Source organism: Nerophis lumbriciformis, linkage group LG36, assembly GCF_033978685.3.
Source record: "Nerophis lumbriciformis linkage group LG36, RoL_Nlum_v2.1, whole genome shotgun sequence".
Lineage (NCBI taxonomy): Eukaryota > Metazoa > Chordata > Actinopteri > Syngnathiformes > Syngnathidae > Nerophis > Nerophis lumbriciformis.
The window spans coordinates 22,142,204-22,163,396 of NC_084583.2; the positions used below are offsets into that span (position 1 = coordinate 22,142,204).

General features: G+C 42.4%; 2 protein-coding genes across 3 annotated transcripts in view; one reads left to right on the forward strand and one right to left on the reverse strand.

Moving 5' to 3' along the window:
- The window catches only part of ssh3 (slingshot protein phosphatase 3), a 48,259-nt gene extending 43,754 nt beyond the window's left edge, over positions 1 to 4,505 (reverse strand). Inside the window, exon 1 of one of the 2 annotated variants that reach the window (XM_061930321.1) lies at positions 4,361 to 4,504. The gene's annotated coding sequence lies outside the window, so the exon portion shown is untranslated. Of the gene's footprint in view, positions 1 to 4,360 lie in introns of both variants that reach the window. The other variant, XM_061930319.2, reaches the window with a different exon arrangement.
- A 92-nt stretch (positions 4,506 to 4,597) lies between these two features.
- The window catches only part of grhpra (glyoxylate reductase/hydroxypyruvate reductase a), a 36,110-nt gene continuing 19,514 nt past the window's right edge, over positions 4,598 to 21,193 (forward strand). Inside the window, exons 1-6 of the mRNA XM_061930330.2 lie at positions 4,598 to 4,760; positions 4,867 to 4,956; positions 5,129 to 5,259; positions 11,256 to 11,328; positions 15,042 to 15,158; positions 15,240 to 15,328. Coding sequence (XP_061786314.1) covers positions 4,871 to 4,956; positions 5,129 to 5,259; positions 11,256 to 11,328; positions 15,042 to 15,158; positions 15,240 to 15,328 — 496 coding nt within the window. The 5' untranslated portion in view covers positions 4,598 to 4,760; positions 4,867 to 4,870. The remainder of the gene's footprint in view (positions 4,761 to 4,866; positions 4,957 to 5,128; positions 5,260 to 11,255; positions 11,329 to 15,041; positions 15,159 to 15,239; positions 15,329 to 21,193) is intronic.

A 21,193-nucleotide genomic window follows, 5' to 3' on the forward strand; every position in this document is an offset into this window, starting at 1 on the left:
ATAAAAGTCACGTTACTTAGCCAATAAACGTTAGCTTACATTCAAAACTTACCGTTCTTTGTGCAACTTCAAATGCCGGACGAAGTTGGAAGTTGTTTCCTCTCCATCAGTCATTTTCGAACCGCATGTGTTGCATACTGCAAACCGTTTTGTGTTGACCACCTCGTAATTTTTATACCCAAACAAAATTATTTTAGGTATCATTTTTTGTTCACTGGCGTGTGGTTTGGACATGTCTTCTTCGTTGGTTGTCCTGCAATTTGATTGGATGAATGCTGTGTGATGAAAACAAAGTAGATCTAATTTGATTGGCTGTTGTACTGCGAGCACACCAGCTGACACACGCAACGCTGATAGACAAGTACACAATGAAAAATACGGAGCGCTCCCGAATAACTTTTTCATCTTTGGGTTTTGGGGAAAGTAGCAAGTCATGTCAATTCAAAAGGCTCAAGTCCAAGTGAAGGCACAAGTCATTGATGTTAAAGTCTAAGTCGAGTTGCAAGTCTTTTTACATTTTGTCAAGTCGAGTCTAAAGTCATCAAATTCATGACTCGAGTCTGACTCGAGTCCAAATCATGTGACTCGAGTCCACACCTCTGGTAGCAACTTTTTAAAGCTATCTATAGCAGGGTAACAGAAATTGAGTCAACACTCTTGTCAGTCATATACTTGCCTAAAATCTAATAAATTGTCGCTTATTCGGACATTTCCAAAAAAGTATCATGAAAATCCACCCATAACTTTTTGTTTTATTTTGCAAACTAACTAAAAAAACTGTCAGTGATTACATTAACTCCTGGCAGATGTAAAAGAGCTTCAAATTAGAAAATGCTGATGATGTTTTGTGTCATAAATATGTTTCAACAACAGTATAATCATACTGAACTTAACTAAATGTAAGAGGGGATAATGTATGTTTATTATGAAGCAATTGAGACTTAATTGCTTAATGACAGTTTTTTTTTGCACAAATAACTTGAGTCATCAAGTATTTTGGTTAATGAAAGCTATACAAACACCAACATCAAAGTTAGGACCACTCAGTATCATCATTCATTTGTTATTTTGATCTGGTAATCACTGTTGAATAGTGCAGTGTTTTTCAACCTTTTTTGAGCCAAAGCACATTTTTTTCCATTGAAAAAAACTCTGAGGCACACCACCAGCAGAAATCATTCAAAAATGAAACTCAGCAGCCGATATTGACAATAAAAAGTCGTTGTCACAATTGTTGGATATGACTTTAAAGCATAACCAAGCATGCATCACTATAGCTCTTGTCTCAAAGTAGGTATACTGTCACCACCTGTCACATCACACCCTGACTTATTTTGAGTTTTTTGCTGTTTTCCTGTGTGTAGTGTTTTACTTCTTGTCTTGCGCTCCTATTTTGGCATTTTCCTGTAGCAGTTTCATGTCTTCCTTGACCGCTATTCCCCACACCTGCTTTGTTTTAGCAAGCAAGAATATTTAAGTTGTTTTTATCCTTCTTGTTGATTGTCATGTCATGTTCGGATGTACATTGTGGACGCCGTTTGCTGCTCCACAGTAAGTCTTTGCTGTCGTCCAGCATTCAGTTTTAGTTTTATTCCACATAGCCTTCCCTAAGCTTCAATGCCTTTTCTTAGGGGCACTCACCTTTTGTTTATTTTTGGTTTAAGCATTAGACACCTTTGTACCTGCACACTGCCTCCCGCTGTTTCCGACATCTACAAAGCAATTAGTTACCTGCTGCCACCTACTGATATGGAAGAGTATTACACGGTTACTCTGCCGAGCTCCAGACAGTGCAGACACTCAACAACAGAACATTATTTGCGGAAATATAATTACTGGCTTGCAAAAAATATATTTAACCCAAATAGGTGAAATTAGATAATATCCCGCGGCAAAACACTGCCATAGGGGTCCATGATCACAATAACCCCTGTTTTAGAATGTCTTCATTGATTGATAGATTGATTGAAACTTTTATTAGTAGATTTCACAGTACAATTGACCACTAAATGGTAACACCCGAATACGTTGTTTAAGTTGGGGTCCACTTAAATTGATTCATGGTAGAGATATATACACTATCATCATAATACAGTCGTCACACAAGATAATCATCAGAGTATATACATTGAATTATTTACAATCCGGGATGTGGGGGGAGGGGGGGTAGGTTTGGTTGATATCAACTGCTAACACAGACCCGCAGACGTGAGCACATCACCCCTATTTTAGCGTCCCTTCACTGGCTCCCTGTGCGTTACCGAATCAATTTTAAACTCCTTTTATTTGTTTTTAAATGTCTAAACAACCTCGCGCCAACCTATCTCTCCGACCTCCTTCAGCCTTACTGCCCCACCCGATCCTTAAGATCAGCCGATCAGCTGCTGTTGACGGTCCCTGACACAAGGCTGAAGCTTAGAGGTGACAGAGCTTTCGCCGTTGCTGCTCCCAAGCTCTGGAACGACCTACCTCTGAGTGTTAGACAAGCCTCCTCTCTTCCTGTTTTTTAAATCTCTCTTAAAAACATACTTTTATTCCATGGCTTTTAACACTGAGTGATATCCATCCTGCAATGGCGCCCCATAATACACCTGCTGTGAACCTGTTTTTATGTTTTTATGTCCCTCGGGAAGTCCTGTGGGGAGTGCTCAGAGAGTACGGGGTATCGGACTGTCTGATTGTGGCAGTCCGCTCCCTGTATGATCAGTGCCAGAGCTTGGTCCGCATTGCTGGTAGTAAGTCGGACACGTTTCCAGTGAGGGTTGGACTCCGCCAAGGCTGCCCTTTGTCACCGATTCTGTTCATAACTTTTATGGACAGAATTTCTAGGCGCAGTCAAGGCGTTGAGGGGATCTGGTTTGGTGGCTGCAGGATTAGGTCTCTGCTTTTTGCAGATGATGTGGTCCTGATGGCTTCATCTGGCCAGGATCTTCAGCTCTCACTGGATCAGTTCGCAGCTGAGTGTGAAGCGACTGGGATGAGAATCAGCACCTCCAAGTCCGAGTCCATGGTTCTCGCCCGGAAAAGGGTGGAGTGCCATCTCCGGGTTGGGGAGGAGATCTTGCCCCAAGTGGAGGAGTTCAAGTACCTCGGAGTCTTGTTCACGAGTGGGGGAAGAGTGGATCGTGAGATCGACAGGCGGATCGGTGCGGCGTCTTCAGTAATGCGGACGCTGTATCGATCCGTTGTGGTGAAGAAGGAGTTGAGCCGGAAGGCAAAGCTCTCAATTTACCGGTCGATCTACGTTCCCATCCTCACCTATGGTCATGAGCTTTGGGTTATGACCGAAAGGACAAGATCACGGGTACAAGCGGCCCAAATGAGTTTCCTCCGCCGGGTGGCGGGGCTCTCCCTTAGAGATAGGGTGAGAAGCTCTGCCATCCGGGGGGAGCTCAAAGTAAAGCCGCTGCTCCTCCACATCGAGAGGAGCCAGATGAGGTGGTTCGGGCATCTGGTCAGGATGCCACCCGAACGCCTCCCTAGGGATGTGTTTAGGGCACGTCCCACCGGTAGGAGGCCGCGGGGAAGACCCAGGACACGTTGGGAAGACTATGTCTCCCGGCTGGCCTGGGAACGCCTCGGGGTCCCACAGGAAGAGCTGGACGAAGTGGCTGGGGAGAGGGAAGTCTGGGCTTCCCTGCTTAAGCTGCTGCCCCCGCGACCCGACCTCGGATAAGCGGAAGAAGATGGATGGATGGATGTTTTTATTTATTCTATTTTAATTATTTATTTTTTATCGTGTTCTGTTTGTGTTGTGTTGTGTTTGCTCGGTACTCGTTTTATCTTTTAACCTGTTCATTGTACAGCACTTTGGCTACCCCTGTGGTAAATTTTGAATGTGCTTTATAAATAAAGTTGATTTGATTTGATTTGATTTGACTATGGATTAATAAAGTATTTCTGATTCTGATTCAGTCATCGACAATTGCATCATCAGAGAAATGGACATTGAAACAGTGTAGGTCTGACTTGGTAGGATATGTACAGCAAGTAGTGGACATAGAGAGAGAGATCAGAAAGCATAAGAATAAGTATCTACATTTGATTATTTACAATCCGGGGAGGTGGGATGTGGAAGGGAGGGTGTTAGTCAAGGGTTGAAGTTGCCTGGAGGTGTTCTTTTGTCTATAAAACTATACTACTATACTGTGCAGTATCAAGTGATATTCTTCTATTGTATGAAAAAGGGTATCTTTCATATATGTTTAAATCAACACAGGGCTTTATTCTAACTGAGCTGCCACATCGAAACACTGCAATCCTTGTTTATGTGAGCCTGTTGCAGCTAGCGTTAGCTCATGCGTCCAACGTGCAGTAAACGATGAAAAACAAATACCAAAAAAAACAAACAATTTCTTACATTCAGCAGACGGTCTCCCGACACCTATTTCCAGCACCGAGGACGTCCGCGCGGTCTTTGAGAAATGCCAGCTGCGAGGAGAGGTCTCTGACACTGACACTGTCTGGCTGGCTGAGGGTGACGTCATGCGCACGCTATGTACGTAACGTACGTAACTACCCCGTGGGGCCCCTACGCAAAGTTCGGGAAAATGCGCATTTCTTGCCAGAATTTGCTACAAACCAATTCAAATGAGCGAACAGCAATACATATGATGAATATAATAAAATAGTAAGATGATAGATATGTAACTGTATGTTTACTGGAGCTAAATTCGCCGGACAATTTTTTTTTTTTTTGGAAAGGCGGAGCTTAGCTCGTGTTAACTTCCGGGTTAATGTGGCGTTGGAGTCGTTGAAAGGTAAATATTAACCAAACAAGGTGTATTGTCCTCTGGAAAGTTATCATCTTTTCCAAGTGATAAGGCCCTTATCACAAAGTACTTAAACCAACCCCCTTTTTTTCAGTAGGATGAACGCAATTGGGAAACTCATGAAGATTTACGTGACTAGACGCCTTTCGCAGGAAGGGCTGAAGATCCTGTCATCATCTGGAGTGTATGCTTTTTTTTAATTGCTTATTTATTGTAAACACGACTTAGTCATCTACAGTCATACTCGTTAACTTACTAAGATTTCCCACGCAACGCAGTAATGCACTCAGTCAATGTGTACATTTCCACGTGAAAGCTGCTGTATTAGAGTGATGATGTCATGCTTGGTTGTCCAGGTGTGACGTGTGCATGTGGGACTCCAATCAACCTGTTCCAAGAGAAGAGCTTCTCAAAGGGGTGCAGGGGGCCCACGGTGTCCTGTGTCTGCTGTCAGACAAGGTCGATGCTGAGGTTCTGAATGCTGCAGGTAGTACTCTTTCTCAGTCAGGACTAAGTTTTAAAACAAGTACGGTATTTTCCGGACCATAGGGCGCACCGGATTATAAGGCGCACTGCTGATGAGCGGGTCTATTCAGGTCTTTTTTCATACAAAAGGCGCACCAGATTATAAGGCGCATTAAAGGGGTCGTATTCTGATTTTTTTTCTCAATTTTAAACATTTCCTTGTGGTCTACATCAGTGGTGCCCAATTAGATAAATAAATACATTTTTATTTTTGTATTAAATCAACATAAAAAACACAATATACAGGTAAAAGCCAGTAAATTAGAATATTTTGAAAAGCTTGATTTATTTCAGTAATTGCATTCAAAAGGTGTAACTTGTACATTATATTTATTCATTGCACACAGACTGATGCATTCAAATGTTTATTTCATTTAATTTTGATGATTTGAAGTGGCAACAAATGAAAATCCAAAATTCCTTGTGTCACAAAATTAGAATATTACTTAAGGCTAATACAAAAAAGGGATTTTTAGAAATGTTGGCCAACTGAAAAGTATGAAAATGAAAAATATGAGCATGTACAATACTCAATACTTTGTTGGAGCTCCTTTTGCCTCAATTACTGCGTTAATGCGGCGTGGCATGGAGTCGATGAGTTTCTGGCACTGCTCAGGTGTTATGAGAGCCCAGGTTGCTCTGATAGTGGCCTTCAACTCTTCTGCGTTTTTGGGTCTGGCATTCTGCATCTTCCTTTTCACAATACCCCACAGATTTTCTATGGGGCTAAGGTCAGGGGAGTTGGCGGGCCAATTTAGAACAGAAATACCATGGTCCGTAAACCAGGCACGGGTAGATTTTGCGCTGTGTGCAGGCGCCAAGTCCTGTTGGAACTTGAAATCTCCATCTCCATAGAGCAGGTCAGCAGCAGGAAGCATGAAGTGCTCTAAAACTTGCTGGTAGATGGCTGCGTTGACCCTGGATCTCAGGAAACAGAGTGGACCGACACCAGCAGATGACATGGCACCCCAAACCATCACTGATGGTGGAAACTTTTCACTAGACTTCAGGCAACGTGGATCCTGTGCCTCTCCTGTCTTCCTCCAGACTCTGGGACCTCGATTTCCAAAGGAAATGCAAAATTTGCATGGTTGGGTGATGGTTTGGGGTGCCATGTCATCTGCTGGTGTCGGTCCACTCTGTTTCCTGAGATCCAGGGTCAACGCAGCCGTCTACCAGCAAGTTTTAGAGCACTTCATGCTTCCTGCTGCTGACCTGCTCTATGGAGATGGAGATTTCAAGTTCCAACAGGACTTGGCGCCTGCACACAGCGCAAAATCTACCCGTGCCTGGTTTACGGACCATGGTATTTCTCTTCTAAATTGGCCCGCCAACTCCCCTGACCTTAGCCCCATAGAAAATCTGTGGGGTATTGTGAAAAGGAAGATGCAGAATGCCAGACCCAAAAACGCAGAAGAGTTGAAGGCCACTATCAGAGCAACCTGGGCTCTCATAACACCTGAGCAGTGCCAGAAACTCATCGACTCCATGCCACGCCGCATTAACGCAGTAATTGAGGCAAAAGGAGCTCCAACCAAGTATTGAGTATTGTACATGCTCATATTTTTCATTTTCATACTTTTCAGTTGGCCAACATTTCTAAAAATCCCTTTTTTGTATTAGCCTTAAGTAATATTCTAATTTTGTGACACACGGAATTTTGGATTTTCATTTGTTGCCACTTCAAATCATCAAAATTAAATGAAATAAACATTTGAATGCATCAGTCTGTGTGCAATGAATAAATATAATGTACAAGTTACACCTTTTGAATGCAATTACTGAAATAAATCAAGTTTTTCAAAATATTCTAATTTACTGGCTTTTACCTGTACACTTACAATTAGTGCACCAACCCAAAAAACCTCCCTCCCCATTAACACTCATTCACACAAAAGGGTTGTCTATTTCAGTTATTAATACTTCTGGTTCCTACATTATATATCAATATAGATCAATACAGTCTGCAGGGATACAGTCCGTTAGCACACATGATTGTATTTTTTTATGACAAAAAAAGAATTAAAAAAATACCGGACCCAGCAACACTCAGAAGTGCAATAAACAGAGCAATTGAGAGGAGACACAAACACCACACAGAACAAACCAAAAGTAGTGAAACAAAAATGAATATTATCAACAACAGTATCAATATTAATTAAAGCTGCAAGCAGCGATGGACGGGACCGACTTTTGCTGGTGTTTCCCGCCTTTACCCATTCAACAAGGTATTATGTGTAGAATTTAGACAGAAATGAATTGCTTCCATTTCACATTGTCATTATAGGGTATTGTGTGTAGAATTTTGAGGACGAAAAAGAAATAATTTAATTTCACGTTGTTATTATAGAGTATTGTGTGTAGAATTTTGAGGACAAAAATGAATTAATTCCATTTCACATTGTCATTATAAGGTATTGCATCAACATTTGGCCTATACATATTCAAAACACACATATTTTGGCCCTGAATAATCATATTTAATATTAACCAGCGTCCTTGTGAGTCATTTTCCACAGAGTTAAATAGAAAATTAAAAGGTTATTTTATCAAAATCATAACACCGTTTGAATATCTGTGACCATGTGAAAAGATAATTGGACCATCCCATTCTGTTCTCCATTTTTCTTCAACTAAATGTGTTGAATGCGTTTCTTGAAGACAAAAAATATCGTGTATTTTTTCACCTGCACATTACCTACCTTCTCTGCATAGTGGGGTCAGGCTGGTGCTTCCTGCCTTTACCCATTCAACATATCTTCACCCGCACATTACCTACTTGCTCTGCATCCTCGGGTCACGCTGGTGCTTCCTGCCATCACCCAGTCAACATATCTTTACCTGCACATTACCTACCTTCTCTGTATCCTGGAGTCAAACTGGTGCCTCCTTCTTTCACCCAGTCAACATATCTTTACCCGCACAGTACCTACCTTCTCTGCATTGTGTGCTCACGCTGGTGCTTCCTGCTTCTAAGCGGCCATCTTGAGACGGCAGCAGCGCAGCAGCATCAGCGCAGCGGTTCTTTGAAGGCTCGTAAAATCAAAACCAGAGCAGTTATTAAAACTCTTTCATAAACGTTTAATCAGAAGGGTTCAATCTCTCTCCTGTGCTAGTTTGAAGCCAACACGACAAACGCGCTCAGAGGTGATCATGTTTAAAAAAAAAAGGAGACTGTTTTGACCCAACTTTTGTTTTGAAGGGGGAATAACAAACTTCCTGTTGATTTTTGCTGAGGGTTGTCAATGAATGAAATCTAGGTCTAAGTCAGACCTACATAGGGGTTTTTGTTTCATGTCTCTACAACATTCCTACCGGAAGTTACAAGCAGTTTTGTCTGAGTTTTCTTCCCAGGAGCAGTTTTGTCTGTGTTTTCTTCCTAGGGGGCGCTAGAGCGCAATTTTGAGTTTTGGGGTTGGGTTTTTTTTTTAGATCGCAATTTTTGCCAGTCCTGATGTGTGTGTCCAGTTTGGTGAGTTTTGAAGCATGGGGTCAAATTAAAGCTCAAAGAAGAAAACATGTTTTGAAGGGGCAATTGCCAACTTCCTGTTGATTTTTGCTGAAAAAAGTCAATGTATGGAATCTAGGTCTAAGTGAGACCTACATAGAGGTTTTTGTTTCATGTCTCTACGACATTCCTATCGGACGTTACAAGCAGTTTTGTCTGTGTTTTTTCCTAGGGGGCGCTAGAGCGCAATTTTGAATTTTGGGGTTTGGTTTTTTTATTAGATGGCAATTTTCGCCAGTCCTGATGTGTGTGTCAAATATGGTGAGTTTTGAAGCATGTTAAGGGGGTCAAATTACAGCTCAAAGAGGCGGCGGAATAATAATAATAATTAAAGCTGCAAGCAGCATTGGTCGGGCCCGCGTATTTGGCAGGTGCTAGTCCTAAGTGTCCCAATACTTTTGTCCAGTGATAGTCATAAGTGTCCCAATACTTTTGTCCAGTGATAGTCATAAGTGTCCCAATACTTTTGTCTACTTTTAGTCTGAAGTGTCCCAAGACTTTTGTCTAGTGTACCTACCTTGTCTGCATTGTGTGGGCACGTTGGTGCTTCCTGCTTTTAAGCAGCCATCTTAAAAAAACAGCAGTGCAGCAGCATCAGCGCAGCGGGTCTTTGAAGGGTCATACAATCAAAACCGGAGCAGTTATAAAAAAAGCGCTTCTGTTTTTGTAATCACAAGGGTTCAATCTCTCTCCTGTGTTAGTTTGAAGGCGAAACGACAAATGCGCTCAGAGGAGTTCGTTGAAGGAAGGTGACCGGTTTTCACAAAAAAATTGTTTTGAAGGGGGAATAGCAAACTTCCTGTTGATTTTTGCTGGGGGTTGTCAATTTATGAAATGTAGGTCAAAGTGAGACCTACGGAGAGGTTTTTGTTTCATGTCTCTCCGACCTTCCCAGTGGGAGTTACAGGCAGTTTTGTAATTTTTTTCTTCCGAGGAGCAGTTTTTTCTCCGTTTTATTCAAAAATTGCTGTAGAGCGCAATTTTTAAATTTGGGGTTAGGTTTCTTTATTAGATCGCAATTTTTGCTAGTCCTGATGTGTGCGTTCAGTTCGGTGAGTTTTGAAGCATGTTAAGGGGGTCAAAATACAGCTCAAAGAGGCAAAAGTGACTGTTTTTAGTACTTTTTTGTCTTGAAGGGGGAATTGCCAACTTCCTGTAGATTTCTGCCCGATGATATACGATTATGAAAAGTAGGTATAAGTCAAACCTACATACAGGTTTTTGTTTAATGTCTCTTCGATCTTCCTAGTGGGAGATATAGGCAGTCTAGTTTTTTTTTTTCCTAGGGGGCGCTAGAGCGCAATTTTGAGTTTTGGGGTTCGGTTTTTTAAAAAAAAGGTAATTTTCGCAGGTCCTGATGTGTGGGTCAAATATGGTGAGTTTTGAAGCATGTTAAGTGGGTCAAATTACAGTTTGTTGTGGCGGCGGAAGAATAAAGAATAATAATAAAACCTTAGAATAACAATAGGTCCTTATGTCCCATTGCATAAGGACTCCCTTCGGGAGTCCTTTTGCAATGGGCCATTGCGGGCCCTAATAAAACCTTACAATAACAATAGGGTCTTCTGTCCCAAAGGGACATTGCGGTCCCTAATTACAATTTCAACATAGTAGTTATTAAAAATCCCTCATTGACATTATCATTAGACATTTATAAAAAAGAACAATAGTGTCACAGTGGCTTACACTTGCATCGCATCTCATAAGCTTGACAACACACTGTGTCCAATATTTTCACAAAGATTAAATAAGTCATATTTTTGATTCATTTAATAGTTAAAACAAATGTACATTATTGCAATCAGTTGATAAAACATTGTCCTTTACAATTATAAAAGCTTTTTACTCTGCTTGCATGTCAGCAGACTGGGGTAGATCCTGCTGAAATCCTATGTATTGAATGAATAGACAATCCTTTTGAATCGGGAATCGCGTTGAATCGAAAAAAATCGATTTATAATCGAATCGTGACCCCAAGAATCGATATTGAATCAAAACGTGGGACACCCAAAGATTCGCAGCCCTACAAAATACACCTGCAGACAACATCGTCGATCCGCTTCTAAATTTGCACGTGGCAAAGTGAAATGTGAGAGTGAAAATAAAGCCAGTCATACAGCATAACATTTTATTATTTCTTTTACACCTACTAAATCACTAAAGCCAATCTTGTCAAGTTTTTAGCAACCAAGACTCATCCTGACTCGGGCAACCTATAAGCCTACATTACGTCCAGCTCTCTTATTGATGGTGATTACAATAAAACTGTTTGCATGATCTGAGCTCCTCCCAGGTGAGGGGCCTGGCTCCGGGTAGGTCCCCGCTTTGACCCCCGAGCCGGGGGCGCGCCGCCTTCCCAGCCCTAACCTGTAGCTTTGCCCCTAAACCTCACATGTAGTTGATAATGAGCAAACATGGTATTTACTGTAACACCATATTACTGTCCACAGGACCCAACCTGAAAGTAATCAGCACCCTCTCTGTGGGATACGACCATTTGGACCTTAATGAAATAAAGAAACGGTAAGAAACCTCACAGTCATATAAAAAAAAAATTGGAATTTGATATGTAGGATTTTTCTCATTTTGATATGAGGTGTGCTCAAAATGCTTTGAAAGACATGGAAGCACATACAGGTAAAAGCCAGTAAATTAGAATATTTTGAAAAACTTGATTTATTTCAGTAATTGCATTCAAAAGGTGTAACTTGTACATTATATTTATTCATTGCACACAGACTGATGCATTCAAATGTTTATTTCATTTAATTTTGATGATTTGAAGTGGCAACAAATGAAAATCCAAAATTCCGTGTGTCACAAAATTAGAATATTGTGTAAGGCTAATACAAAAAAGGGATTTTTAGAAATGTTGGCCAACTGAAAAGTATGAAAATGAAAAATATGAGCATGTACAATACTCAATACTTGGTTGGAGCTCCTTTTGCCTCAATTACTGCGTTAATGCGGCGTGGCATGGAGTCGATGAGTTTCTGGCACTGCTCAGGTGTTATGAGAGCCCAGGTTGCTCTGATAGTGGCCTTCAACTCTTCTGCGTTTTTGGGTCTGGCATTCTGCATCTTCCTTTTCACAATACCCCACAGATTTTCTATGGGGCTAAGGTCAGGGGAGTTGGCGGGCCAATTTAGAACAGAAATACCATGGTCCGTAAACCAGGCACGGGTAGATTTTGCGCTGTGTGCAGGCGCCAAGTCCTGTTGGAACTTGAAATCTCCATCTCCATAGAGCAGGTCAGCAGCAGGAAGCATGAAGTGCTCTAAAACTTGCTGGTAGACGGCTGCGTTGACCCTGGATCTCAGGAAACAGAGTGGACCGACACCAGCAGATGACATGGCACCCCAAACCATCACCCAACCATGCAAATTTTGCATTTCCTTTGGAAATCGAGGTCCCAGAGTCTGGAGGAAGACAGGAGAGGCACAGGATCCACGTTGCCTGAAGTCTAGTGTAAAGTTTCCACCATCAGTGATGGTTTGGGGTGCCATGTCATCTGCTGGTGTCGGTCCACTCTGTTTCCTGAGATCCAGGGTCAACGCAGCCGTCTACCAGCAAGTTTTAGAGCACTTCATGCTTCCTGCTGCTGACCTGCTCTATGGAGATGGAGATTCCAAGTTCCAACAGGACTTGGTGCCTGCACACAGCGCAAAATCTACCCGTGCCTGGTTTACGGACCATGGTATTTCTGTTCTAAATTGGCCCGCCAACTCCCCTGACCTTAGCCCCATAGAAAATCTGTGGGGTATTGTGAAAAGGAAGATGCAGAATGCCAGACCCAAAAACGCAGAAGAGTTGAAGGCCACTATCAGAGCAACCTGGGCTCTCATAACACCTGAGCAGTGCCAGAAACTCATCGACTCCATGCCACGCCGCATTAACGCAGTAATTGAGGCAAAAGGAGCTCCAACCAAGTATTGAGTATTGTACATGCTCATATTTTTCATTTTCATACTTTTCAGTTGGCCAACATTTCTAAAAATCCCTTTTTCGTATTAGCCTTAAGTAATATTCTAATTTTGTGACACACGAAATTTTGGATTTTCATTTGTTGCCACTTCAAATCATCAAAATGAAATGAAATAAACATTTGAATGCATCAGTCTGTGTGCAATGAATAAATATAATGTACAAGTTACACCTTTTGAATGCAATTACTGAAATAAATCAAGTTTTTCAAAATATTCTAATTTACTGACTTTTACCTGTATGTGTATCATCCAAATTTGACAGTCATTCGAAAATTGGTCAATGACTTAAGGACATTTAAGGTAGTCCTGAACGCGTCCCTGCAAAAATGTTTTTCCACTAATCTTGCTCAAACGTCAGTCCCCTCTCCGTGTATCAACATTCATGCTAAATCTTCTAGACACCCTAACAGTACAGTGGTTGTTCTGTAGAGCTGTGAGAAATTTCAAGTCAATCCAACATTTTGGGTCAAAACATGTATGCCCACATGTAAGAGAATGCCTTGTAGTTTATAAGTGGTACTTTATTATGGATGTTAATTTGTTAACATTTTTACATGTGATTTTTCTTACAATAAATTATGCTGACAATTTCATTGAATAAAAATTTGCGAGCAAAATTTGTGTGTTTAAAAATTCAGTTTGTAAAAATACAGTCTTTTAAAATTCAGTATAAAAATTCAGTATAAAATAATTTAGTGCAGAAAAATTCAGTGCTAAAGTATTCGTTGATGCAAAACTCCAGAATCACCTGCGGTAAAGTAAGATTGAATCAATCGATCCTGTCTCAGAAGCAGCCATTGAGGTGAATTCTTCTGCACTGAATTTTAAAACACTGTATTTTACGCACACATTTTGCTCATACATTTTTAGAAGTTGATGTGTGTCTTTATTACCACATCATTTTTTGGATACTGTATTTATGTAACTGAATTTTTTGTGTTTGAATTTTGTGAACTTAATTTTCTTACATCAAATTTGGCTGACAATTTAATTGAATAAACATGTGTGTGTTTAGAAATGCAGTTTGTTCAAATACGGTGTTTGAAAATTCAGTGTAAAAACATTTCAGTGTATGAGAGTTATTTCCAGAAAAATTCAGTGCAGAAATATTTTTTATATACAGTACAGGCCAAAAGTGTGGACCCACCTTCTCCTCATTCAATGTGTTTTCTTTATTTTCATGACTATTTACATTGTAGATTGTCACATCAAAACTATGAATGAACACATGTGGAGTTATGTACTTAACAAAAAAAAAGGTGAAATAACTGGAAACATGTTTTATATTCCACTTTCTTCAAAATAGCCACCCTTTGCTCTGATTACTGCTTTGCACACTCTTGGCATTCTCTCCATGAGCTTCAAGAGGTAATCACCTGAAATGGTTTTCACTTCACAGGTGTGCTTGAAGCTCATCAAGAGAATGCCAAGAGTGTGCAAAGCAGTAATCAGAGCCAAGGGTGGCTGTTTTGAAGAAACAAGAACCTACTCAGTGGTTAGAGTGGCCACCCTGTGATCGGTAGGTTGTGAGTTCAAACCCCGGCCAAGTCATACCAAAGACTATAAAAATGGGAGCCATTACCTCCCTGCTTGGCACTCAGTATCAAGGGTTGGAATTGGGGGTTAAATCAACAAAATGATTCCTGGGCGCGGCCACCGCTGCTGCCCACTGCTCCCCTCACCTCCCAGGGTGTGAATAAGGGGATGGGTCAAATGCAGAGGACACATTTCACCACACCTAGTGTGTGTGTGTGTGTGACAATCATTGCTACTTCAACTTTAACTAGAATATAAAACATCCATCCATCCATCCATTTTCTACCGCTTATTCCCTTCGGGGTCGCAGGGGGCGCTGGAGCCTATCTCAGCTACAATCGGATGGAATATAAAACATGTTTTCAGTTATTTCACCTTGTTTTAAGTACATAACTCCACATGTGTTCATTGATAGTTTTGATGTGACAATCTACAATGTAAATAGTCATGACAATAAAGAAAACGCATTGAATGAGGAGAAGGTGTGTCCAAACTTTTGGCCTGTACTGTGTATTTGTTTGTTTCTTTACACTGAATTTGAAAACAATATCTTTTAACAAACCACATTTTGAATTGCACACATTTTGCGCACAAATTTGTATTCAATAAAATTGTCAGCATAATTGGATGTGAAAAAAAAAATCAGTTCTCTAAATTCCGGGTCCTAAACAAGCTTTGGTACTAAAAACACAAATGGTGTATTATTTCCCCCAGTGGTATTCGTGTAGGTTACACGCCTGATGTCTTGACTGATGCCACAGCTGAGCTGACTGTGGCTCTGCTCCTGGCCACAGCTCGCAGACTACCTGAGGCGATGGACGAAGTGAAAAAGTCAGTCCTGTTGTTAAGTTACACTCATCAGTGTCAAGCAGTCGCCTCAATGTAGTGACCTTGTCACCAAATGTGTCTCAGTGGAGGCTGGAGCTCCTGGACACCGTTCTGGATGTGCGGTTACGGTCTGTCAGGCAGCACTGTGGGAGTCATCGGCCTGGGACGCATCGGTAAGGATTGTTGCTGCACTTTAGGGATCGGCAATATGGCTTAAAATCTATATTGCGATATATTTTGCACCTTCCTGCGATAACAACGTTACTTGGCATATGAATGATAATGTAAATATTTCAAAACGGGTTACAAAGGCTACTGATATGTACAGTACAGGCCAAAAGTTTGGACACACCTTCTCATTCAATGCGTTGTCTTTATTTTCAAGACTATTTACATTGTAGATTGTCACATCACAACTATGACACCTCCATCCATCCATCCATCTTCTTCCGCTTATCCGAGGTCGGGTCGCGGGGGCAGCAGCTTAAGCAGGGAAGCCCAGACTTCCCTCTCCCCAGCCACTTCGTCCAGCTCCTCCCGGGGGATCCCGAGGCGTTCCCAGGCCAGCCGGGAGAGATTGTCTTCCCAGCGGGTCCTGGGTCTTCCCCGTGGCCTCCTACCGGTCGGATGTGCCCGAAACACCTTCCTAGGGAGGCGTTCGGGTGGCATCCTGACCAGATGCCCGAACCACCTCATCTGGCTCCTCTCGATGTGGAGGAGCAGCGGTTTTACTTTGAGCTCCCCCCGAATGACAGAGCTTCTCACCCTATCTCTAAGGGAGAGCCCCGCCACTCGGCGGAGGAAACTCATTTCGGCCGCTTGTACCCGTGATCTTGTCCTTTCGGTCATGACCCAAAGCTCATGACCATAGGTGAGGATGGGAACGTAGATCGACCGGTAAATAGAGAGCTTTGTCTTCCGGCTCAGCTCCTTCTTCACCACAACGGATCGATACAGCGTCCGCATTACTGAAGACGCCGCACCGATCCGCCTGTCGATCTCACGATCCACTCTTCCCCCACTCGTGAACAAGACTCCGAGGTACTTGAACTCCTCCACTTGGGGCAAGATCTCCTCCCCAACCCGGAGATGGCACTCCACCCTTTTCCGGGAGAGAACCATGGACTCGGACTTGGAGGTGCTGATTCCCATCCCAGTCGCTTCACACTCGGCTGCGAACCGATCCAGTGAGAGCTGAACATCTTGGCCGGAGGAAGCCATCAGGACCACATCATCTGCAAATAGCAGAGACCTAATCCTGCAGCCACCAAACCAGATACCCTCAACGCCCTGACTGCGCCTAGAAATTCTGTCCATAAAGGTTATGAACAGAATCGGTGACAAAGGGCAGCCTTGGCGGAGTCCAACCCTCACTGGAAACGTGTCCGACTTACTGCCGGCAATGCGGACCAAGCTCTGACACTGATTATACAGTGAGCGAACTGCCACAATAAGACAGTCCGTTACCCCATACTCTCTGAGCACTCCCCACAGGACTTCCCGGGGTACACGGTCGAATGCCTTCTCCAAGTCCACAAAGCACATGTAGACTGGTTGGGCAAACTCCCATGCACCCTCAAGGACCCTGCCGAGAGTATAGAGCTGGTCCACAGTTCCACGACCAGGACGAAAACCACACTGTTCCTCCTGAATCCGAGGTTCGACTATCCGGCGTAGCCTCCTCTCCAGTACACCTGAATAGACCTTACCGGGAAGGCTGAGGAGTGTGATCCCACGATAGTTGGAACACACCCTCCGGTTCCCCTTCTTAAAGAGAGGAACCACCACCCCGGTCTGCCAATCCAGAGGTACCGCCCCCGATGTCCACGCGATGTTGCAGAGAACTATGACACCTATGAAGTGAAAACCCTTTTAGGTGACTACCTCTTGAAGCTCATGGAGAGAATGCCAAGAGTGTGTGAAAAAGTAATCAGAGCAAAGGGTGGCTATTTTGAAAAAACTAGAATATAAAACATGTTTTCAGTTATTTCACCTTTTTATGTCAAGTACATAATTAAAAAGTTCAAGTTAAAGTAGCAATGATTGTCACACACACACTAGGTGTGGCAAAATTATTCTCTGCATTTGACCCATCACCCTTGATCACCCCCTGGGAGGTGAGGGGAGCAGTGGGCAGCAGCGGTGGCCACACCCGGGAATCATTTTTGGTGATTTAACCCCCAATTCCAAGCCTTGATCCGGAGGTAATGGCTCCCATTTTTATAGTCTATTGTATGACTCGGCCGGGGTTTGAACTCACAACCTACCCATCTCAGGGCGGACACTCTAACCACTAGGCCACTGAGCACATGTGTTCATTCATAGTTTTAGTTTATTATTTCTTCGGTCAGTGGTCAACAAAAATAAACAAACAGTTGTACATTCCATCCATCCATTTCCTACCGCTTGTCCCTTTAGGGGTTGCGGGGGGTGCTGGAGCCTATATCAGCTGCATTCGGGCGGAAGGCAGGGTACACCCTGGACAAGTGGCCACCTCATCACAGGGCCAACAAAGATAGACAGACAACATTCACACACTCGGGACCATTTAGTGTTGCCAATCAACATATCCCCAGGCTGAAAGGGTTTAGGCTGAAGTTGAACATTTATTGCGCCTAACCCTATACACAATGTCAAGTACAAGATGAACTTCCTAAAATATGAAAGTTTTGTTAGTTTTGAGGCCTTCAATGACAATCTACACCAGGGGTCCTCAAGTACAAATCTTGAAGGTCCACAAATGTTTTTTTGAAACAGGCTGGGTCCGTTTATTATCGGTCAAGCTTATATAATAGCAGGAGGTAGGTAGTTTAACATTTTCTTAAAATTAACAAAAATAAAATAAATATCCAATAAAATACATGAAATATTTTCTTTGAAACAAAAATAAATAAGAACTTTGAAAAAAAAATTCCTCTGCATTTGACCCATCCCTTGATCACCCCCTGGGAGGTGAGGGGAGCAGTGGGCAGCAGCGGCGCTGCGCCCGGGAATCATTTTTGGTGATTTAACCCCCAATTCCAACCCTTGATGCTGAGTGCCAAGCAGGGAAGAATGCTGGTATGAGCTTTTAAACATAACCCGTTAACTGCTGCCAATCAAATGGTGAATAAGATACTCTTTAGGGTTCATATGTTTGTAAATCTGACTGTGTTGAAGTCAGTGCCTCACCAGCCATCAACCTCACCGCACGTTACTGCTCTGTTGCTATTTGTTGTTGTGTCATAGATTTAACAAAAATCTTGCTTGATGTTTCATATGACTTTTTCAGCCTCGTGATTTCTTTTTTTCTTAGCTCTGAATCATGAGGAAATGTCTCTTCAAATTCGCGGTGCTCTTTCAGATAGTGACGTTTCAGATTTTCACTTTTCACCAGAGCAACAGTAGTGTTGCATAGTAGACACATTGGTCTGGTACTTGCAGTAGGTAGGATGAAAACATATTGCTCTGTCCATTCTTCCTTGAAACGTCGGTTTTCCCTGTCCACCTTTCTTTTACCAGCCTGAGCCAACTTGGAGCATGCCATTGTGATTTGATTCACATTCAGTGACTGACAAGTGAACAGTTAGCGAAGTAGCGGTACGAGACAACTGTGTGCCTGCAGCGAAAGGTTCCATGCACTGTGCACATGACCCAGGTGGTAACAGCCTATCAGCGTGTCGTTGTGAAAGAGATGACAACCCATACCCCGGAATTAGCCAATCAGAGTGGCGTTCTCTCGCTCTCACTCCGTCTCTCTCTCTTTCTCTCTCTGAGAGAGAGAGAGAGAGAGAGAGAGAGACGGAGTGAGTGAGACACGAGAAGTGTAAACGAAACATTTGACTAAAAACAACAAAGAACGTTGACTTGCGCTAGCGATAACTCACAGATAAATACAATTATTATATTTTTTTATAATAATTATAATTATAATAATAAAAAAAACATTTTTTTTTTTTTAATTATTTTTTTATTTTTTTTTATTTTTTTACTATAATTCGTGCTGGGTCCGGACGGACACGTCGCTGGGTCTGGACATGGACTGCGGTCCGCCTGTTGAGGATCACTGATCTACACCATCATAAACACACAAACAGTTGACACTTTTAAATACCTGGGCGTAACCTTGGACAATAAACTCACCTTTGATCAGCACACCACGGACATTCAAAAAAGAAGTCAACAAAGACTGTCAGCCATCCGAAAACTTAAAGGACTTTACGTTGCACCTCACCTCAAGCATTGTTCAAGCCATCCTAAGGTACTGTTCCACATGTTTTTTCACCACGCTTTCTGTAACCAACCGGACCAAACTCACACGCATTACAAACATAGCAGCTAAAATCATCGGCCTCCCCACACCCAACATTTCAGACTTAAACCACAGGTCCAGCACTCGACTGGCAAAAACGATAGTCCAGGATAATCATACTTGCCAACCCTCCCGGATTTTCCGGGAGACTCCCGAAATTCAGCGCCTCTCCCGAAAACCTCCCGGGACAAATTTTCTCCCGAAAATCTCCCGAAATTCAGGCGGAACTGGAAGCCACGCCCCCTCCAGCTCCATGCGGACCTGAGTGACGTCAGGTGCGCAACACCACGTAAATCGTTGGCCAACCAAAAAGTAACCCCAGTACGCTATAGCCAACATTCACCAGGAGATGGCAACAGACAAACATAGATCACTCTATTACATTATTCCCCTTTTAGAAATGTATAGAAGTTACTCAAAATAAATAAACAACCCAACCAAAAAATGCAGCAACTCAATTAAAAAACTGTACTTAAGCCACATTCTTAGCCCTCATTTGTAAAAAAAAATAACATGCTTATTATACAAACAGTATTTGTACACCTTTAACACAGATTTTTATACTGTCTTCAGAGATTCAGTTTTTTTGGTGGTACTCGAAACCTTTCTGGGTACCTGCGAAAGGGTGTTCAGCATGGTTAGAAAAATAGTGACAGAGAATAGAACAAGGATGGACAATTCAACCCTTAACTCAACAATGAGTAGATGAGTTATGTGTGTGTATATGTGTAAATAAATGAACACTGAAATTCAAGTATTTATTTTATTTAAAAATATACAGTGGGGCAAAAAAGTATTTAGTCAGCGACCGATTGTGCAAGTTCTCCCACTTAAAATGATGACAGAGGTCTGTAATTTTCACCATAGGTACACTTCAACTGTGAGAGACAGAATGTGAAAAAAAATCCAGGAATTCACATTGTAGGAATTTTAAAGATTTTATTTGTAAATTATGGTGGAAAATAAGTATTTGGTCACTTCAAACAAGGAAGATCTCTGGCTCTCACAGACCTGTAACTTCTTCTTTAAGAAGCTCTTCTGTCCTCCACTCGTTACCTGTATTAATGGCACCTGTTTGAAATCGTTATCTGTATAAAAGACACCTGTCCACAGCCTCAAACAGTCAGACTCCAAACTCCACTATGGCCAAGGCCAAAGAGCTGTCGAAGGACACCAGGAAAATAATTGTGGACCTGCACCAGACTGTGAAGAGTGAATCTACAATAGGCAAGCGGCTTGGTGTGAAAAAATCAACTGTGGGAGCAATTATCAGAAAATGGAAGACATGCAAGACCACTGATAATCTCCCTCGATCTGGGGCTCCACGCAAGATCTCATCCCGTGGGGTCAAAATGATCATGAGAACGGTGAGCAAAAATCCCAGAACCACACGGGGAGACCTGGTGAATGACCTGCAGAGAGCTGGGACCAAAGTAACAAAGGTTACCATCAGTAACACACTACGCCGACAGGGAATCAAATCCTGCAGTGCCAGACGTGTCCCCCTGCTTAAGCCAGTGCATGTCCAGGCCCATCTGAAGTTTGCCAGAGAGCACATGGAAGATCCAACAGAGGATTGGGAGAATGTCATGTGGTCAGATGAAACCAAAATAGAACTTTTTGGTATAAACTCAACTTGTCGTGTTTGGAGGAAGAAGAATACTGAGTTGCATCCCAAGAACACCATACCTACTGTGAAGCATGGGGGTGGAAACATCATGCTTTGGGGCTGTTTTTCTGCTAAGGG